Consider the following 20,843-nt stretch of genomic DNA (forward strand, 5'->3'; position numbering starts at 1 on the left):
AGTCAACTCCGTTCAGATCACACAGCGATCTGAAGCAGGGTAAAAAATAAAAGTTTAAAAAACAAAATTAGAACGTATGGTACATTTTTCACTTCTAATACGGAATCATTTAGACTACACACACCATCTTAAAATTTAGTAAACCCAGACTTTAAAAATATTTCTGGCACTTTAAACACGTTAAACTAAATTTTCCTTTCCTCTCCTTCCCTTAATATAGATTAAAAATAATGACAATTGCTATTCAGCTAGCCCAGGGAAGACTGTTACTCACCACCAAACAACACACAATAAAATCTGGAAAAAAGACTTTACAAATGGGTACTAAAAGGTGGTGAAAGAGGCAATTAGAATATACTAAAGTGGGAGAGCTGTTAAATAAAACATTTCAAGTGTTATTTTGCTAGAAATCTGAACAGCAGATTCATTAAGCCATTGCCGTGATCAGGACCTTTTTAATGGTTCAGTCGAGGGTCTTGTCAGAGGCCTGAACATTGTTTGTATGTTCCTTCCTTCCAGAGGATCTTTGCCACAGAGAGTGTAAGGGGGAGGAACTGACGTTTGTGAAGCACTTGCCTGCCATGTGTCAGGTCCTATAAATACACCGACGACATGCAGGCCTTGCTGTAGGACTAGGAGATGGGGCCAAAGCTAACCCCATTTTACAGTTGAAGAAACAGGCTCATAAAGATTCAAGATCCCCTAGCAAAGCTGCAGAACAAAGACTGGAACCCAGATCTTTCTGACTCCGAAGGATCACTACACTCTCCAGTTTTCCACGGTCACCTTCTGCTGTGATGTTGGGCTTCTAATTGTCTCCACTGACACTTAAATATTTATTGAGCATCTGCCATCTGCCACGTAAGGCAGTGGGCATGCACGGTGCAAGGGAATCATGGGGCTCATATTTCATTGAGAAGACAGACAGACGTTCATGCAAACATTGATAACGAAATAAAACAATGTACAGCAACGATAAGTACTATGAATCAGGGGAGGGAGGGAGGAAGTCCTGAAACCATGTGCAGAATCAGGATTTCCCGTTAGTGGCCTCTCTACAGAGCTGATGTCTAGCTGAGACACCACCAGTCACATACACACCTAGGCAAAGAGCATTCCAGGTAGAGCGAACGGCCAGTGCAAAGGCCTTGAGGTGAGAATCAGCCTAGATGTCTGGGGAGCAGAGCAGAGCTCGGTGAACAGGAGGGGTAGGTGATAAGGACAGAGAAAGAGGCAGGCGCCAGGTCAAGAAGCTCTGATCTTACTATAAGGGCAATGGAAATCTGCTGGAAGGTTTTAAGCATGGAACGGATCTGATCTGACCTAAGTTTTATTAAAAAGATCACTATGGCTGCCCTATGGAGAATGGACAGTAGAGAAGGCTGTGTTGCTGGTGTCCACGCAAGAGATGGTGGTGGCTGGGACCAAGAGGGACTTCCTAAGCAGAAGACTAGTGTTTCGCTGATCAATCAAATCCTGGTTACCCCAAGGAGTCTTTGTAAAAGACTCCTCCAGAAAGTTCTCCGATGGCTCTAGCATTTACTAGCTAAGGGAATGTCAAGTCCCCAAACGTCAGCTCCCACTTTTATAAAAAGGAGATCACCAGGAGCAGCATGCAGAAAGCCGGTGTGAGGGTAAGATGAGACTGGGCACGCGATGCCCCGTGTGTGCGCCAGGAAGGGGTGCAGACCACGGCCGGGCCTCCGGGAGGACCCGCTGAGTCATGACTCCCCTGTCGTGGGCTTTGGCAGCGCACCATTCAGCCGTACAGAGAACAAGATCAGGGCTGCAGGTTTAGGCTGGTGTGAGAAAACCTTTTCTAACACTACAACTGGCCAACCAGGTCCGGAAGCCTACGGAACAGATACCTCCAGGGCACAGGGAACTGAACCAGAGACGTCACAAGCTTGCCCAGCAGGCAGAAAATGCTTTCTTAAAAAACGTAACTAGGTCTACATTTTTAAAAATCAAGAGATTTAGAATAGTTTGGGGGCTTCCACTGAAAGACTGGAAGGCTGGGAGCCACAAAGGTCAGCTGGGGCTGAGAAGGCTGGGAGCCACACGTGCCCCGGCTGGCCCCATGCCCACTGCAGCCCACCAGACTTGCCCCGGCTCATGTCACCCCCACGCAGTATGAGGCGGTCCTCAGACAGAGAGCTGCATCTCCGAACTCTGATGGAACATTCGGGACCCTGACATTGAGAAAACCCTCCCTTTCTCAAGCGCTGACTATGGTCACCTAACTGCTTGTGATAATTAACCAGAACCGCCACTAGACAGGTGCCCCAAGAGGACGCGTGCTAGAAAAATGTTGGACAGATGCCAGGGATTGGGGAAGGGTCGGCCTGCCTGAGCTCACAAAAACAGAACACTCCAATCCTTTTTTTAGCTAAAGAATGTCTGTGAGGCTTAGTCCACCAACAATGTAAGAAATAGTGGGGCTCCTGGCTCTTGCCAAGAGTCATGGGCAGGAGTTAGCGGCTCCATTTCTCTACCTACACTGGAGGAGAACTGGACAGTTTTATTGAACACACACCACCCGCCTGCCATTTTCCTTAAGCGGTGCGCTTTCTTACTCCTCACGGCACCCGAGGAAGTGGTCTGAGAGACTGGGGCCCTGAGAGAGGAAGGCACGGCTCCTTCTGGCTCCAAAGCCCAAGCAGCTGTTACAATGGTCTGGAAAGAATGTGCAAGGGGGACAATCTCCTCCCGAAGGGTTAATGTTAAAAATACAAATGTACTGAATGTTTCTCCTTTTTTGTTTTAAGGCAAACACCCTGAAGTATTCCCTCACACAGGACGACTCCCAGCAGATACAATGAGAAGAGAACTGAAGTTCAAGCTCAACGTAAAACAGTGAGTCACGACTGCAATGGCAGTTTTTAAGCTGTTGTAGGAACTGGAAGAAACTCCAGTAGGGCTGATTCCTCTCACTGACAGGCAGACAGCCCTTCCCAGGGCTCTCAGGACCAATTTCAGAGGAAAGCTTTCTTTCTCTCTTTATAATGGGCTTGCACGAGGCTCTGCTGAAGTCCCCTCCCAGCCACTAGTGCAGCCTAATTACTTAATTGCATGACTGGCAAGATTCCTTCCAAGACATTTCAGGGGCTCGCTCAGCTAAATTACACAGCACCACCATCTAAATCCATTTAGCAAAATGAGTTTGTTCTCCCCTCAAACTAGAGAGAAAAAGCAACACCAGGGCCCCATGTCTACCTGGATTCCAGTAACAATGTGGCCTTCTCGTTGAAAAAAGGGGCAAGCATGTTCAGGAGCTCGCCTTCTTCTAGACTCTGGTCTCCGGGGCAGCCAGGTTTGTGGGTTCCATCGTAGTCTAGAATACTGGAATCTGTGTGCTTCAAGTATCCGTTTTTGCAGCCCCCTTTGGAATAATCCTCCATGACCTGCAAATCAGAGTATTTGGTCAAAATATGGACCTTGGAAGAGAGGAACGGCGTACGTGGAGGAGAGGGAAAGGACAGAGACCAAGTGGGAATGAGCAGTGCACGCAAGCCGGAGGGAAAAGGCAAGCGGGACAGGGCAGACAGCGGGCTCTGGCTCACAGGTCCACACACGTGCCTTGTCGCTGGGCGGGCAGATGCTCCTGCAAGAGCACCGAGAGGTTCACACCACTTCTCCTCAACCCTCACTTCCCTCATCCACAAAATGGGGAGAGTAATGTCACCTCCCAAGGTGACCATGAGAATCAAATGAGATGACTGACTCACCTAAGGACCTGGCACAGTGTCCCGCCCACCACGGGCACACCCCCCCCACCCCGGCCCACTCCTTGTGAGTGAGTTAAGAAGGGTATGGAGCCCACACTATGAACGATGCTTCGGACGTCTATTATTTATCTACCTCTTGCGATGTGTCCTCCCCGTTATATATCAGAAAGGCGCCTTACTCTTTACACAGACACCCTAATTAACATGACTTTGATTTGTCTCATTAGGAAAGTAGAGAGTTCCTAATTCCCAGGGAGATGTTATTTACGGATCCAATTTCAGGGGTCACTGAGGGCCCCAGAGGAGTGGTACCAAGGATGCATCTAATTAAAGCTTGTACTGGGCATGTCTTGAGGTACTGCTATTAGCATTCTTTCCCCCTCTTTCCGAAGCTGTAAATTTCTTCTACCAGTCTATAAATAACTCCCCTTGACGGCATTACTGCTGGTGATATACACACTAGCCATCACACCCCTCTCTCACACTTGTAAAATGATTAAGATTTTTAAATGGAAGACAAGACCCACACAAATTAGCTGTTATTTATAGGGTCTTGTTTGCCACCAATCTAGTTATTAAATCCATCTAAATAAGTAACCTCCAAAAAAGGAAAAGTCTGGACTATCATAATACAAAGAGAGAGCATTTACTGAGCACTTGGTACATATCTTTCTATTTAAATATCACAAAAACTCCAGCAAGGACGGATTATCGTCACTGATGGAAAAACTCAGGCTTAGGGGTTAAGCAAGGGTTAACTGAGGTCACAAAGATAAAGACCAAGACTCAAAATCAGATCTAATTTGAAAGCCCCCACTTTGAATTGCTTTGCTTTCCGAAACCACCTACATTTTAATGATCTCGCATTCATGACCTCAAGAATTTAAACACCTTGAAGGTTAAGAATGGCAAATCTGCAGCTTCCTCTGCCCCACCGCATCCCAATCTTTGGGTTCTTTCAACCTCGGAGAACGTTTGTCCCAAATGCCCGGTATCCATGTGACTGGAGGAACGTTCTCTGAAGGAGTCAAATTCTCAACAATGCCCACATGACACTAAGCTGGGTTCCAGGTCGGGAGACTGGAGAGGGCCCCTGAGAAGTGTGTCCTTATACTGCAGTCAAATGACCCAGGACGGCACATCAGTCCAGAGACACAGGCTCATGTCCCAACTCGGTCACTGACTTACCCTGTGCCCTGGAGAAATCCCCTCCCCTCAGAGGTCTCAGTTTCCAACGCATAAAACGAATGGGTGGGGTTAGATCTCTAAAGATCTGAACAAGTCCAACATCCAGTGCCTGTTTCTCTCTTACGACAACCCTGTTTTCATTGGCAACTCCACGTCTTGCTGTTTCTCGACTGGCTCTACCACCTCATTTGTTAACTCCTGAGAAGGAAGAGACCTAGCGTCTCTATCTCCCCTGACACCGAGCAGGCGCTCGAGACGGAGAATGAACAGAAGAGCCAGCGGATTCATTCCAACCTGGAAGGCTGGCTTGGGCACAGAGAGGGGAGGATGGAATTGGAGTTGACTGCCACGTTCCTACCTTGTCACTCTGCTCCAAATGCTGGTCACTCGGGAAATTATTCTCATCATCCTCTCCAGTTCCGGTCGTGTCCTCGTCCTCCTTGCTAGCCAGAAGCTACACGGAGCATGGAATGGTGTGAAAATGCAACCCAAAAAAGTGCTCAGCATGAATATGTATGAGTAAGTCACTGATGTCTTTTTTTTTTAAATGCAAAACAAAAAACAAACCAAAAAGGAGGCAGAAACGAATGCCAAAGCCAATGAAATAAAAATTAACCAAAGTTAGCGATGCTAGTTCTAGCAAATCACACACAGCTGCCTAGGATCGGGCATAACTGAAGGACAAAGTCCCCAAGAAATACCGGAAGCCACTTCCCCTGCCCTCACAGGGCCTTCCCTGAGCTGCTGTAAATTGATATGCTGTCTCTCGTGCGGCTGCCATTCCTGCCATGGCTAAATTCACTTACCGATTATATAAAAGTAACAAGATTTTGGAAAAAAGCTATTGATGGAATTGAAAATATCAAATAGCAAGAAGGCAGTAAATGAAATTTATGCTGTGCCCAATTTATGCATCACTTCTCCTATTTAGCACAGGACATAAACCTCTTTTTGGACTGTCACACATCTGAGATGGACAGTCCCAGCCACGCTGTCATCTTGCTGACAAAAAGTCCTCATCACTAATGAGTATCGAGCTTGCCTAACAATAACTTTATGCTCTGGAAATGAAGAACAGTTTTCTATAAAGACCACATAAATCCTTAATGCTTTAAAGAAGTGCAAATCCCAAAGCTTCTGCATTGTGAGAATGGCCAGCACATGTTCTCAAGAGGGCCAGATCGCCGCTGGCTGGAAGGGCGAAAATTCTAGTCCTGGGGCACCTGGATTAAACCAAATAAAAATGGAGAGGAGGGGTGGCCACACCCAGGGAGGTCATCAGTCAAAACCTCACCTCACCGATGAAACTGTAAGCTCTGCACTAAAATGCCAAAACCACAAACAGTGCTGAGTCACTGGCTGGCCATGCGGTACATACAAGATTTCTAAGGCTGTCTCTACAGTTTTACTTATGAATTCCTACATTTAGTCCATACTTTTCCCAGACCAACTTACATTTTTCTGATCTTCCCTTTATAGGAAATCCTTATTTTGGAAGAAAGCAAACAAAACAAAGCAAACTGACTTCATGAAGTCATTTTATAGAAAACTTTCCAGGACCAGAACACATTCAACCTAACCATATCCAAATCTGCCATCGGGATCAAACAGGACAGATGACCTTACAAATCAGAGCTTCCCAAAAGATCAAGCATTAAATAGGCTAGCGAAGGTGTGAACATACTTACTAAGGCATAAAAGTTTCTACATATGGATGAGGAGCTTCTCTCCCTCTCTTGGCGTCTTCCCTCATCATTAAAACATTCTCAAGTGATAAAGACCAACTAGGACTATCAAACTTGGTGGGAATACAAAAGGTTAGTTAGACTACTGTGGAAAAAGTACCGGCAATATCTTCTAAAATGAATAACCCTACGGCCCAGGAATTCCACTCCTAGGTATTCAAGAAAAATGAAAACAGATGTCCCCGAAAAGATCTGTATGTGAATGTTCATATCAACTTTTATCATAATATCCAAAACCCGAAACAATCCAAATGTACATCAACAACAGAATGAATAAACAAGTTTTAATATATTTACACAATGGAATACTACTTAGCAATAAAAAGGAACACGTTGTTGGCTCACATAACATGGATGAATCTCAAAAACAGTAGTAGGCTGAGTGAAAGAAGCTTGACACAAAAGAGAGTCTACACGATGATTCCATTTATGTGAAAGTCTAGTGCAGGCAAAACTAACACATGGGTGGACAAAAGAAAAATGGCTGGGGGTAGCAGCGAGAATCGATGAGAAGGGACACGAGGGGTCTTGAGGAAGTGTGGGTTACAAAGGAACATACATTTGTAAAACTTAGTGAATACAGACTTAAGATTTCTATATTTCAATGTATGTAAACTTAACCTTAAAAGAAAAAATAACCATAAATATACACTGAAGTTAAGATATACGTGTGGAAGTTATTTCAGAGGAAGGAAGTGTACCGGTATTTGTAATTTACATTAAATTTTATCAAAAAGATAAGATGGAGTGACGACGGATAAGTGGGGCATGTTAACAGGAGAATCTAGGTGGTGAGTATGTGGGTATTCACTGTCAGGTTCTTCTCTTTGCTGTGTTTAAATTTCTTCAGGATAAAATGCTGGGGGAAAGTCTCTCCCACCTTTTAAAAAACAAAACAACAACAGTCTCTCTCTGATTCTCCAACAGCTCTGGTCACTGAGCATTCTCTGCCTCTCTCCAAGCTTCCTGAAACAATTGTCTACCCCCACCTCCTGCAGTGTGGCTTTTGTTGCCAACACTCTAGAAATTGCACGTGAAAGGTCCCCAGTGATCTTCTAATACAGGAGAGAGAACACCCATGGGCTTAGGGAAGAGGCATAGAGAAGCTCCCCGCCAGGCCTGTGGATAAAGGAAGGGCCCCCATAAGTTAAGCTAAGCAAAACTTGTTCACTCACACCATTCCAAGTTGAAATATCAAAAGTCATTCTTCGTTTCCAGAACCACCACCACACCACTGCCCAATACAGTGAAATAAAGATTAACTTTCGTTTCTCTTTACCTCTGCTGACTTGGTCAAAATGAAAAGTAAACTCAATTTCCAGCAATGGCCAAGAAATTAAATGTGGACATAGAGAAATGTCCCTCACTCCACATGTGAATGACTCAGTGGCAACTTCTTGGCCATTTTCTCCTGTCTTCTGAGAGTCCTTGGCCCTCGTAGACACCCCCCCCGGAAAACGTCGCTCCATAACGACTGCACTCTCCTGCTTCCACCCCGGCCTCCTGGGCTGTTCTTCCTTGATCTGCTTTGCTGGTTCCCCTTCCTACTCCAGGAAGAATTTCCCTCGACCTCAAAAGAGAAGGCTGGCCCCTGTCCTCGTGTTCCCTTAGCACTCTGCATTCTTCCTCCACAGCCCCCACCTCCCCAACACACACACACACACACACACACACACACACACACACACACTCGGTGGCAAGTACCCTCTGCCTCTCTGCATTCCATACTGGCGAGGGCAGTTCTAAGATCAAGGCCTGGTGCGCACTAAAACTGCTGAAAGACCAAACGGATGAATCAAGAGTCTTTCAAAATGAGAGCTGAGACCAAAAGGTTTTCAGCATTACCGCTGGTCTCGCTACTCCAGGGCGTTCCTCAGAGCAACAGAAGCTTATGAGAGATGCAGACGCTCGGGCCCCATGCCAGGCTCACGGAACTGGAATCTTCATTTTAACAAGATGCCCAGGAAAGTCACACGCACGTTAAACTTTAGAAGCACTGCGCCATGGTGTCATGGAAACAACACTGGACAGAGTCAGAAGAAGGCTCTAGTCCCAGCTCTGCCACTAACTTACCAAAAAAATTAAATTAACTGTTTTACTGAGTGCTTACTACGTGCCAGGCACTGGGCCAAGGGCTCTTTATAAATCATGTAAAATTCCTAACTTATGAAGTCAAACTCTGAGAAACCTCCTCCTTTTAATGAAATTCAATCTGCTTCTGACAAATTAAATTTTATTCTGCTACTAATAGCAGAATTTAACAAGCATCTCCTCCTTCTGAGTACCATGTCTGTCCTCTAGAGTCACACAACGTCTAGTTCTTATTCAACACGGCAGCCCTTCAAATACCTAACGTTCAATTAAATTATGCCCCTCAATCCCTGTCTTCCCTCCATGCCAAAAAAAAAAAAAAAAAACTTGTTTTCTAGCTATTTCTAAAACTGATGACATAAGTAAATAGTAAGAGAGACTAGCTCTTTCTGCACACTCACACATGCATCCGCTTAGCGGGGATAGTTTCACACATCACAGGGTTTGTGGTTTGCAAGACTCACCCCTCTGACTGCAGGCTGTTCCAATCACTCCTGTACATCAATTCTCAACCACATTTTATAATTAATAACCAGTAAGTAAACATAAAGAAAGAGGAGCAAACTGATTAGAGATTATTTTAATGCCCTTTAAAAACCAAAGGACACCTGTCCTCAGTCTTTTGTTTGTCTGGTTGGTTTTGAAGTGAATTGCCCACATGCAGGAGTAAGCACTGTCTACATCAGCTGGAGGGAACCCATTCCAGGCAACCATTCTGAGGACAAACCTGACAAACTACATCAAGGGCCTCCTACTATTTATACCCTTCGTCAAATTAAAAGTTGCAGGGGGAGGCTACATGAAAATAAATTATATGCCTATTTTATAGCTGTATCTATCTCTATCTGTACTTTTGACCTAGCAATTACATATCTGGGAATACAGTCTAAGGAAAAAAAAAAAAAACACCCTAAACCCACAAAAAAGATTTGTGTCCGAAGATACTCATCAGGTAATTTAAAATAGTAAATCGCTGGTAACAATCTACATACCCAACAATAATGAGGCGGGTAGTTAAATTTCAGCGCATTCGTAAGATAAATCATAAGATAAAATAAGATGCTATAACATAACAGCAATTGGAAAAAAACCAGGAAACAAAACCGTACATGCATTGTGGGCCTGCACGTGTTCATATACACAGAGAAGGAAGGATTCCAAAATGTTAATTAACTGTGCGTGTTTTAAAGTGACAGGATTGGGGTAATTTCTTTTCTCTATTTTAACCCAATGCTGTGGGCTAATTAACTATTGGAGAAAAATACTGAATTTTGAAAACACAAAATAGATTTGCTTTCCCCCCCTCCCTTTCTCTGATTTATAGGCTCTTGGGAGCAGGAACGGTGCCCAGCCCCCACTCCGCAAGTCCTGCTGCTCAGAAAAGGCTGTCGACAGCCTGGGCATTTCCCGGCCTCATCGAAGGAGAACCACACGCACACCCAGGGCACAGCAGCCTCCCCTCTTCGCCATCCCACCCTCGCCCAAGCGACCTCTCCTCCCTCAGCTCGAGATCACTGTGGGAACAGCTTCCTTCCCACTCAGATCTTCAGACCTTCCCACCCCATTCCGGGGGAGGAAGGGAAACGGCTACACAGGACAAGGCTATTCACAGGGAACATCAAGTTGAAGTGCAATCTGACAAATGATTCAAATCGGAATCGGCTGGTATTAAGATCTCAGAGTGGGAAGAGGAAAAAGCCTCTGTTCTCCAAAGGACATAATGGGACATTTAACAGATTTTTTTCAAAGGGCAAATGAACAAACAAACTCGCCATTTACGACTCAAATGAAGTAGGTGAAGAATGAGCTGCTTATTAAAAATGCTGCCTTGGAGAAAACAAACCAAGAGACTTGTTTCTCCCTAAATGGACTCCAGATATTCTTAGTTTCCAAAATTATCTGGAGCCCAGGAGGCCAAGATCAATAACATTCCCTCTCTCAAAGACAGCAGATGGCCAGAGCACAGCATAAATACCTGTGAGCGGCTCCCCCTTTGAGGGTGGGAGGAGACAGCTTTAAGGCTGACAGATCTTTCCCCAGAATGTGGCAACGAGACCTCCTTTACCTGGCAAGCTAGGATGAATTCAAGACAACCCTAACCAAGACGACTGAGGGGCCTGGGACCCAAGGACAAAAAGGCCCTCCTTTTTGGGAGTAAGAGAACAGCTCCAGTCCTCTGAGAAAGGCTAACAGAGGCCCGGGGCCAGGCTCTGCCCGTGGGGGAGTCAGGTGCTAAAGGGAGGAAACAAGCTCTTCCTCACTGGCACGACATCAGGGTCCCCTGCTCTACACATGGGCCAAGAATGGAGAATCGGAGACAGCACCTCACAAAGATGAGCACAGACCCAGAAGGGACCGGGCCGGATGAGGCTTCCCTCGTCTCTCCCGGGGGGGGAGGGCTAACCGGGTGGGCGAGTACATGAGCCCAGCAAACCACAGGCCATTTTGTGGTCCTCGTGGAGACACCATGATTTAACCTTTCCTGGCTCTTTCGGACTTTCAAATGCCACCAGAGGAAAATTCCCGCGGCCCAAGGGCTCTGCTCGGACAGGCTGTCAACTCCCCGCCGCGTCCTCCACACAAGGCAGAGGGCAGGAGTTCCCGGGTACGTGAGGGAAGGGATGACACACATCCAGTCAAATCTCCCAGTCCCGAGGCCATGAGAGTGAGAAGAGGCACAAAACTCAGCAGATGAATTCTCATTTGTTTTACTCATTGTTACTCATTTGTTTTTCAGTGGATTCGTTCAAGCTGCATCTACACCACCCAAATTACCTGGGCGACGTGGCAACTCTCCAGGTCGCTCCGAGACCAAACCACTCACCCAGACGGGCTATCTGCAGCACAGATCCCAGGGCAGGACTCGGGAGTCAAAAGCTATCAAAACATACCCAGTGTGTCCATGCACACATACCCCAAACTCTGAGGAAGGCTGCTGAGCAACCAGGGCCCTCGAAAGCACATCCAGCAAATGGAGTTTCACCAGGGGCCTCCTCAGGATAGATGCAGTCTGGAAACATCCGGGGGGAGGGTACCGTTTTGTAGTTAGCACATGACACGACTGTTTCTCCTTACCTCAGATTGTTCTGTTGACTCAAGTCTGTCACCTCCCTGGAAACCCATGCAGGAGAGATCACAAATGGTTTTCTTCAGGTGCTGGTTGTCTGTATACAGTTCCTTCACCAGCTGTATCAGGTCACTGACCTGGGGGATAAGAGCAGAGAGAGAAGGGGCTGCCCACCAGCCGACCTTGGCTTCCCAGGGCCCCGGCCCCGCACACAGACCTTCCTACTGAGCAGGCTTCTCAGCACCACAATTACAAACGATCGGGCAGCCTGACTCCAGTCTTCAGGGTGCAGTGAAAACAGCACCAGCACGCCTGTATCCTAATCCCCTCCAAGGCGATCCTGGGCTAAGCCTCCACGTCCTCATCTGTGGCATGGGCCAATGTGCGAAGCGATCGGGATCACGGTCAGGGTGCCCTGAGTCCTTGGCACAGGCTACGTGCCCCGCCAATGACAGCTAAGACAACCTCCGTCTGGGACTTGAGGCCCCCTGGAGGACAGGCCCCCGAGACTGACATTTCTGAGACCATGTCAGGGCCTCCTTTCAGAGCATCGACCTTCTTCTTTGTGTACCTATCTAGCGATGTCAGTAATAATCATCATCTTCAATTATAAAGCAATTTACAGCTACTAAAATACTCCCACAAGCTTTAGTCATTCATTCCTTACAAAAATCCTGAGGAGGTGGACAGGCTAGAGTGACTATTCCTATTTTACAATGAGGAGCCGACATACAAAGAAGTTTACTGCCCAAGGCCCCACGGCTGGGGACGTCTGGGGAATTAAATGACATATAATGACGGTCAAAGTGCCTCGCCAGGTGGGAAAGGGCAGCTGCCTCCACAAAGGCGGAGCGGGCCTGCAGCTGAGGTCCCAGGACTCCCGGTCCAGTGCTCCTCCTTAAGGCACGGGTCTTGCTAGACCAGATACATCAGCAATTAAGCAGACGCCACCTTTGTTCCCTACAAGCTTCAAACCCCAATGGCTAGTAATTTTGCAGACTTAATGGAGTGAGCATTAGCCCCTCCAATAAAGTGGGAAAGCTGCCCCTGATACACACAGCAGATGTCCAATACAGCAACACATGAAGACAACCTGGACCCAACCGCCGAGGTTGTAGCGAGAAGAACGGAACATTCCAGAAACACTAAGTGCCAACCACGTGAACTACTTCCTGCCCTGAAACATTGCCACAGGAGGTACTGTCAGCTGCTAGCATCATCCCCATTTTCTTCGTCTTCAAAAACCGAGACACCTCAATGCTCCTTGCTCCACTCCTCCCCAAGATACTGAAATCTTTAATTCTCCTTTCTATTCCTTCTAGTACCTTACACCTACTTTCTCTCGCTCTCTGCGGAGAAGGCCCTCCACCTAGACAAACTCCTATTCATCCTTCAAAACCCACTTCAGGCCTCACTTCTGCTGAAAAGCTTCCTCTGATCAAGTGGGCACCCCCCCAACCCCTGACAATTAACCTCTCCTCCTCTGCTACCTCTCCCCTGCACATCCACCTACTTCAGCAACCCCTGGACCCCACACTGCAAACACCTGTTTACACATCTGACCACTCTACCAGAATGTGAATTATTCCAAGGCAGAAACCGAATTTGTCATGCATATATGATAATTGTATAATAAATCACAGTCTTCTCTGCGCTCACACTTCCTACTCTTATCAGTGGTTGTTAGGATCTTGAAGTACTAAACCACTCTAATCACACCAACAACCTACAGACTGAGAAACCTGGTTTCCAGTTTTTAAAAAAAGATTTACTTATCAAATCTGGATCTTTATTCTTCCAGAAAGCACGTATTAACTCCCACTGTGTGTGGTAGGAACTGGAAAATCAAAAATAAGTAAGATATAATCACTAACTTGAAGATGCTCACAACCTGGCAGGGACACAAATAACCAGATAATTACAGATGGGTATGAGCATGACATCAATACAGTTAGGTACAAGAGGAGAGGAGAATGACCCGAGGGAGGGCCTGGAGAGCACCTGCTAGAGGAGATCAAGCGTGGGCTGGTCCTCCAGGCTGAGGAGGAGGGCGTCAGGCACGGAGGAGGGCACACCAGGTAACAAACACAGAAGGAACAAAGAGCAAAGACAGGGAGGGCGAGAGGGAAGAAAGGAGAGGAAAGGGGCTTTCAGATTCTTACACCTCAGATCTGGAACCCAAGAGACAACAAATAACCAACAAAGGACTGAAAGTTAACAGGTCAATACCTTTTTCTTAAGTTCTTCTTGAGAAAAATGTTCCACTTGAAACCGATTGGGCTCTTCAAGGCAAATACTCAGATAAGATGTTTGATCACTATAAAATGAAAATGGTTCTTCTGCAAAAAAAAAAAGGGGGGGGTCGGTGAGGGGGGAGGAGAAAAAGAATATCAGAAATAGATCCTTCCAAGCCCAATCCTAGTATAATCCATATAAGGCAATTTGAATCGGGAGAAGTGTGCGGCGGGGGTGGAGGGGGTCGCTGTAAGGGGGAATAAGTACAAATAGGGAGTTGAATGTACCACCTCTTGAATGTACCAGCCTGTAGAGAAAGAGGGAAAAAGTAATTTTCCCTCTTTCTCTACAGGCTGATATCTCAATGTATGGTTTCATCATGGGCTGCAGGCTTTCACTGTGGCCTATTCTGAATTATAATTTGCATATCAAGTGTTGTACCTAGAGACCACTCTGAGTGGCACCAGCGAATGGTGATTTCAGTTTAAATGAGGGAGTGATTCTGTTTAGGTGAGAATACGGGAAAATTAGACATGACCCTCAAGGGTAGCGCTCCAGGGAAATAAAAGTGCCTGATGTATTTTTTACTGGCCCCAGAGCCCTCTGTGGTCGTGAGCACAGCAAGTGCAGAAATTGGCTGCTAGATCTAAGATAAGAGACTCTCTGGTCACCTGCATAAAGGTCTGTTGCCTCTGTGCCAAAGGTCACATCCCAATAGGGAGGGAAGGCACAGAGGAAGGGCAGGCTATTTACTGAATGACGCATGTCTACAAACACGACCTCATTTAACAATCTGGGGATAAGAGCTGATATACCGAATGTACTCGAAAGAGCTACACTTCAAAGGAAGATATCCTGGCTCGACCATGGGTAAATCAACCCCCACCCCCAGCCGGAGCCCCAGTTTCTTCATTTGTAAAATGAAGTCAACGCTGACGCCGGCCAATGGGGTGAGCGTCAGGACCAGAGATGAGAAAGGAAGTGCCCGGTCCTGTGCCTTGTACAGAGCAGGCGCTCCAGAAATGTCAAGCCTACAACTGCTAGTACCAAATTCTTGTACCCACACGTGCCAGGTACCAGGCTTGAGAGAGAAAGGAAAAGGATACTGGTGCAGACTCGCAGGGGCTCAGGTCCTAGTAAGGGAGAGGGCCGAGTGCTGCTGTGCTGAGCACAGCCATGCTAGGGCCACAGGCCCCTCACCTGCAGCCCTCCCTAAGGAATCCACTTGTGGTGCGCGCTCTTTGCTGAGAGCAAAGTTCCACCACGACACAGCAATCTCAGCGCCACACGTCCGTGCGGTCCAGACTCTGCAGTGGGTGCCCCGCTGGGCAGACGGACATGACGTGCTGACCCCTTCCACGACGGCCGAAGCCAGACACGCACAGACTGGCAGGGCCAACATTAACACGGTCACCACAAAAAAGAGGAACCCAGATGAAATCCTGTGGGCTCCTCATCCCCTACTGGAGTTTTAAGACTCTCTTAAAGTTCAGCCAAGGCCCTCCACATGGGAAAACCAGAGGGAAACACATACAAGAGAGCACGCACCTTCCCGCCTCCGAATTTCACTGATCTGCTCCTCCAGGGTCTTTTGCAAATTCCGATAGGAGAGCACGTCCTGCTCCAGCTGCTTCCGCAAAGCGAAAATGCTGTTTAACTCAGCCTGCAGGCTATTGATACTTGGTAAAACGAGACACCAGAAAATTTTTTTTAAGTTTTTATTTAAATTCCAGTTAGGTAACATGCAGGGTAATATCAGCTTCGGGTGTAGAATAAATATGGTGGCTCAACACATCCATACGTCACCCGAAGACATCAGCCATTTTTAAACAGGCCTATTTGTGCTTTAAGATACAAAAGCCAGCCAGCCTCCCCTGGATTGTTAGGTCATCAGTGGGTTTTTTTCTGGTTATACAAGTAAATACACGTTTATGGGAAATTTAAAATACAAAAGCATAAGAAAATAAGAATTACCAGGATCCCACTACCAATTAACATGGGGCACGCTGCATGTCTTCTTTTTTTTTAAGACTTTATTTATTTTTAATTAATCTCTCTACCCAACGTGGGACTCGAACTCACAACCCCAAGATCAAGAGTCGCACACTCTACTGCCTGAGCCAGCCAGGCGCCTCCAGACTGCATTTCCTCCCCATCTTCTTCCCTGAGTATTTTTACAAGGTGATAATAATACTTGACGTATGATACTGAATTGTGTGTTCCTCACTTAAATATTTCCCTACATTTCTGCAAATTATTTACAAGCATCATTTTCAATGACTACATAATATTAATCAGGTGAATGTCCCACCGTTTACTTGAACTCATCCTCTTATTAGTGGACATTTGGGTCATTTCCAAGTTTTTGCTACAGGTGTAAATAGGGAGAAATCATGTCATTCCCCAGATTGTTTCTCTGTTTGGAGTAATACCTTGGAAGGACTTGGGTGTGGAAGGGGAGGCTCTCCAGAGCCTCAGTGTCACCTGGCACCTTCAAAAGAGGAGATGAGGGAGAAGAGTGAAATGTGTCACTCCTGAAAGACATGGTACTGGGGGTGAAACTGAGGGGCAGGAAGGAAGTGAAAAAAGAAAAGAAAGAGAGGGAGTTGATAATAGGAGGGAGGAAGGGACCAATTTAGGGCCCAACACAACTCTGCTTTGATAGGTCAGCCCCACTCACAAACGCAGAGTGTGATGGATTTTTATTCGGGGTGGGGCGCGCCAAGTCTCACATCTGGGTCAGTGTGACACACTGTCACCTGCACAGAGAGCCTGCGTGAGACCAGCAACCCAGAATTCAGAAGAGGCCATGAAAATGCACACCTCCCAGAATCTGCAGGAATCCTGGGGCTGTTCAACAGAACCTTCTGGAAGTTAGAAGTGCTCTGTATGTGCACTAACACGGTAGCCACTAGCTAAGCGTGCCCGCTGAGCAGCTGAAATGCGGCTAACGTACTGAGGAACTGAATGGATAATTTTTCTTCGTTCCAATGTCGATCGTCCCCTGGCTAGCGGCTACTGATGTGGGTGGCGCAGGCCCACCAGATGGGCTCTGGCTTCCTCCTGATGTGGCATCTGGCAGGGGTCTGAACTGAGTGCACCCAGCCCTCAGAGGAACAGAGACCCAGCCAACATCTGTGTAACATAAATGATGTCCCCTGAACATCTCTGTGCCTAAAGCGTTTCACATGCAGGTTCACTTCTTAAGCCCGATTCCCAGCAGTGCAATTATTGGGTCAAAGTATATGAACATGTTTCAAGACCAGCAAAACACATTAACAAATCAGAAAGCCTCCTTTTTTAAATCCTGAGAAATACATCACTCCCTGCCCAGTGTCTGACCTATGGTTCCCTAAGAGGGTCCATCAACACCTTGAGACTATCTGCAAAAATTTAAGAATATGTGGATGTTTCTAAAGAGAGGGCCCGTGAGCTTTCATCAGATTCTTCAAAGCCCCAAAATGGCTAGGAGCTACTGCTCCGAATGTCTGTGCTCCAGACTCAAGCCCCACTCTTCCTTCAGAGATTTCTTCCAGCTCCATCCATCGAACTGCACAGATAAAGCCACATATATCGGAAGGAAAACAAACCATTATGTCTAATCTTCTATGCTCGCCGCTTTGACGACGGTTCATTGTGAAGCGTCTTCTTGCCACGGAAGGGGCCCCACCAGCAACCTGTACCTAGTTCCATTTCGAGACAATCATAATGATCCATTTGTAAGGCTGATGGAAAACCTCACAGAGGTGTCACAGCACTCGTCGTGCTGCAGAGACACTTAAGCGGGGGAGAAAGGAGACTGCTGCAGCCAAGCTGCTGCGATCAGGGCTGAGGGACGCGGACTGCTTCACTCCCTCTTCCGTTTTCTGACAGGGTGAAAAGTACACAGCCGCTGCCCCCGCGCCTGTCCTTCATGTTTCCCTAACTCCAGGGCCTCATGTGGTCCTCGTCCTGCAGGGAGGCGGGAGGAGGGGGCGGCCGAGATGAGACGGAGCGGCGCTCCACACGGCCCCGCTGCCGAGCCCCGCGACCTCGGGCAGGTCGGTTAAACTGCCGGAGTCCTGCCCGCCTTCCTCATCTGTGGAATGGGGATAATACCTTCCCTTCAGGACTGGTTCCAGCATTGGGAAAGAGTTTCGCATAAAGCCAAACACACACGAGACACTCAACGGGGCATTACTTCCCTCCTCCCACATATCCGAGCGCCTCCCAAACAAAAGAGGATGTTTGTAAGCCGAACTTTCTGATTCTCCTGAGTTACAGCAGTGATTCCCATCTGGGGACAATCTAACCTCCTGAGAGATGTGCGGCACTATCTGGAGACACTCCTGGCCGGCACGCCGGGGCAGGGGAGGGCGCTTCTGGAAGCAGGAGTGAAAGCTGAGATGCTGTGAAGCATCCCACGCAGCACAGGACCCAGAGGAGTTGCCTGGGACTTGGCCCGTCCCCACCCCCACCCCAGCTTCCCAGCTTCACTCGCCCCTCCCCGAGCAGAAATGCAGAGCAGCTAGGGCTTCTGGAAAAGGCTCATTTTTAGAGAGTGATGCCTACTCCCAGAATTTCATCAGCATGCTTCTGTTTTCTCTAAACTCGCTTCAGATCAACAAATCTGAAAATGATCTCCTATCTCAGAACACTGGACACCGGTGGGGGGGGGGGTCCTCATCCACTCAACGCTTCCCACGTGCCCACTCCACCGCAGCCACGGCGACAGGCGCTGGGAAATGGGAGCCGCTGAGGAGACAGGGTTCGGCCCTGAGGGGCGCGCGGCCCCGACGAGGGGGCAGGCTGGTTACAGACAAGTGCCCAAAGGGCGGCCAGGGCAGCTGTGAGGGCAGACAAACAACGACGACAGTCTCCTCACAAGGGCAGCCCTCCAGACGAATTCTCAAGGGCCTCTGGGAGACAACGGTAGGGTGTGGGGGCCCGTGCGAAGGCAGGGGCAGGAGGGCACACAGCCTACAGCAGTGAAGACCATTCCAGCCAGAGTGAAAGACTTCAGAGAAGGAGCAGCGAGGGGGGATATTTTAACTTTTTACTCTGGAAATTTGTAAACATATACAAACGAAGACAAGCTCATACACGAGCCCCTCCCCGTCTACACACACCCCAGCCCTGACCACCAGGCAGCCACGGCCACTCTTGTTCCATCAGTATCCCCACCCACTTCCTCTGCTTCTGTACGGTTTTGAAATGAACCCCAGACCCTGGATCCTTTCACCTGTAACTAGCCCGTGTGTAGACAGAGGTCGTAATGTGAGAAATCACTGAGGCCAAGTCTGCACTGGCAAACAGAGGCCCAGAGGGGCCCACTCGCCTGTGGACACAGAGCTAGGATAGAGCAAGACCACTCGCCTACAGCAGGCTCTCTTCACCACACCTCACCGGCACCAGATCATCTCAGCAATCCTGTAAAGATGCAAGTCACTCCAGGACACAGAAGCTTGTTTGAGTCCCTGTGTGTGGTCACTCACCACCTGTGTAACTTTGGACAAGTCACCTAACCTCTCTCAGTGTCCATGGCCTCATGGAACACAGGGTTAACAATATTACCTCACAGAACAGCTAGGAGGATCGTATGAGATAATACACATGGAAGCACTTTCTAAATCTGTGATAAAGTACAATAAGAACGAGTAATTATTAGGCTATTTTTATCCTACGTTCATTAGGATAAAAAAAATCAAACAATCCAAAAATTAGACAATTCTTTTTTTTGAAAGATTTATTTATTTATTTGAGAGAGAGAGAGAGAAAGTGCCTGGGGGGAGGGGCAGAGGGAGAGGAAGAGAGAGAATCTCAAACAGACTCTGCACTGAGCGTGGAGCCCGACATGGGGCTCGTCTCATGACCCTGAGATCATGACCTGAGCCAAAATCAAGAATCAGACACTTAACTGACTGAGCCACCCAGGCGCCCCCAAATCAGACAATTCTTAATATAAAATATGGGTATGTGATTTCAGTAAGGCAACCATCATCCAAGCACTTTAAGCTTCCTAAGCAAACGGGGAGGGCTTTGTGGCCTCAGACACCAACCATATTTATTCAAAATACATGTGTCTGCGTATGTGTATGATGTCCAAACAGTAACCTTACCTGTCTGGGTCCTGCAGAGATTTTACCAGATGAGTATAGATGTCCTGCTCCTTCTTTAAGACCTGAATCAGCTCTTCATAGTCTAATTGCTGCTTTTCCTGGAAATGACAATGGGTATCTGACATGAAGGGAAGAATTTCAAAAGAGTACATCCTGACATTATGCAAACATATGTGGGTAGTTTATAAATCCAGACGGAGGAGATCCCGGGTGCCAGGCCCTGGCTCAGGCCACAGTCAGAGAGCACCACCTGCAGGAGGAGTGGGGGAATGACTGCCACCATGTCCCTCCGAACAAAGCTGAGAGCTGCGCTTCCAATACTGAACAGCAGCTCCAGAAGGAGCATCGATGCTGCCCCACACAGCCTCAGAGCTGCTGGTCATCGCTTTCTCAACACTACAAACAGTGCCTTTCCACACCTGCGCTTGCTCCAAAGACAAGAAGTTCATCAACCCAAACCTGGTATTCGGGACAAGGGACTTACACTGAAATAGAAAAGGTCAACTGAGCCACGCTCTAACAGCATCCCAAACAGAATGAAGACCAAGGGAGCTGAGATGGATCTCTGCTACTTACCAGCCATGTGACCTGAGGTGACGAGCTAAAACCAGAGGGTGAAAGTCTAAAGAACATCAGGATATTTACATAGCCTCAACACACCTCAAAATACGTATTAATGACAGGGAAAAAC

General features: G+C 47.4%; 1 protein-coding gene across 7 annotated transcripts in view; it reads right to left on the minus strand.

Moving 5' to 3' along the window:
* The window catches only part of CDK5RAP2 (CDK5 regulatory subunit associated protein 2), a 170,169-nt gene that overhangs the window by 62,615 nt on the left and 86,711 nt on the right, over window positions 1-20,843 (minus strand). For all 7 annotated transcript variants that reach the window (XM_036107749.2, XM_036107748.2, XM_078061697.1 and 4 more), the window contains 6 exons: window positions 20,153-20,250; window positions 15,603-15,733; window positions 14,049-14,158; window positions 11,828-11,956; window positions 5,275-5,370; window positions 3,217-3,404 (listed from right to left, as the gene is read on the minus strand). In XM_036107749.2, coding sequence (XP_035963642.2) covers window positions 3,217-3,404; window positions 5,275-5,370; window positions 11,828-11,956; window positions 14,049-14,158; window positions 15,603-15,733; window positions 20,153-20,250 — 752 coding nt within the window. The remainder of the gene's footprint in view (window positions 1-3,216; window positions 3,405-5,274; window positions 5,371-11,827; window positions 11,957-14,048; window positions 14,159-15,602; window positions 15,734-20,152; window positions 20,251-20,843) is intronic.

This window comes from Halichoerus grypus, chromosome 14, assembly GCF_964656455.1.
Source record: "Halichoerus grypus chromosome 14, mHalGry1.hap1.1, whole genome shotgun sequence".
Lineage (NCBI taxonomy): Eukaryota > Metazoa > Chordata > Mammalia > Carnivora > Phocidae > Halichoerus > Halichoerus grypus.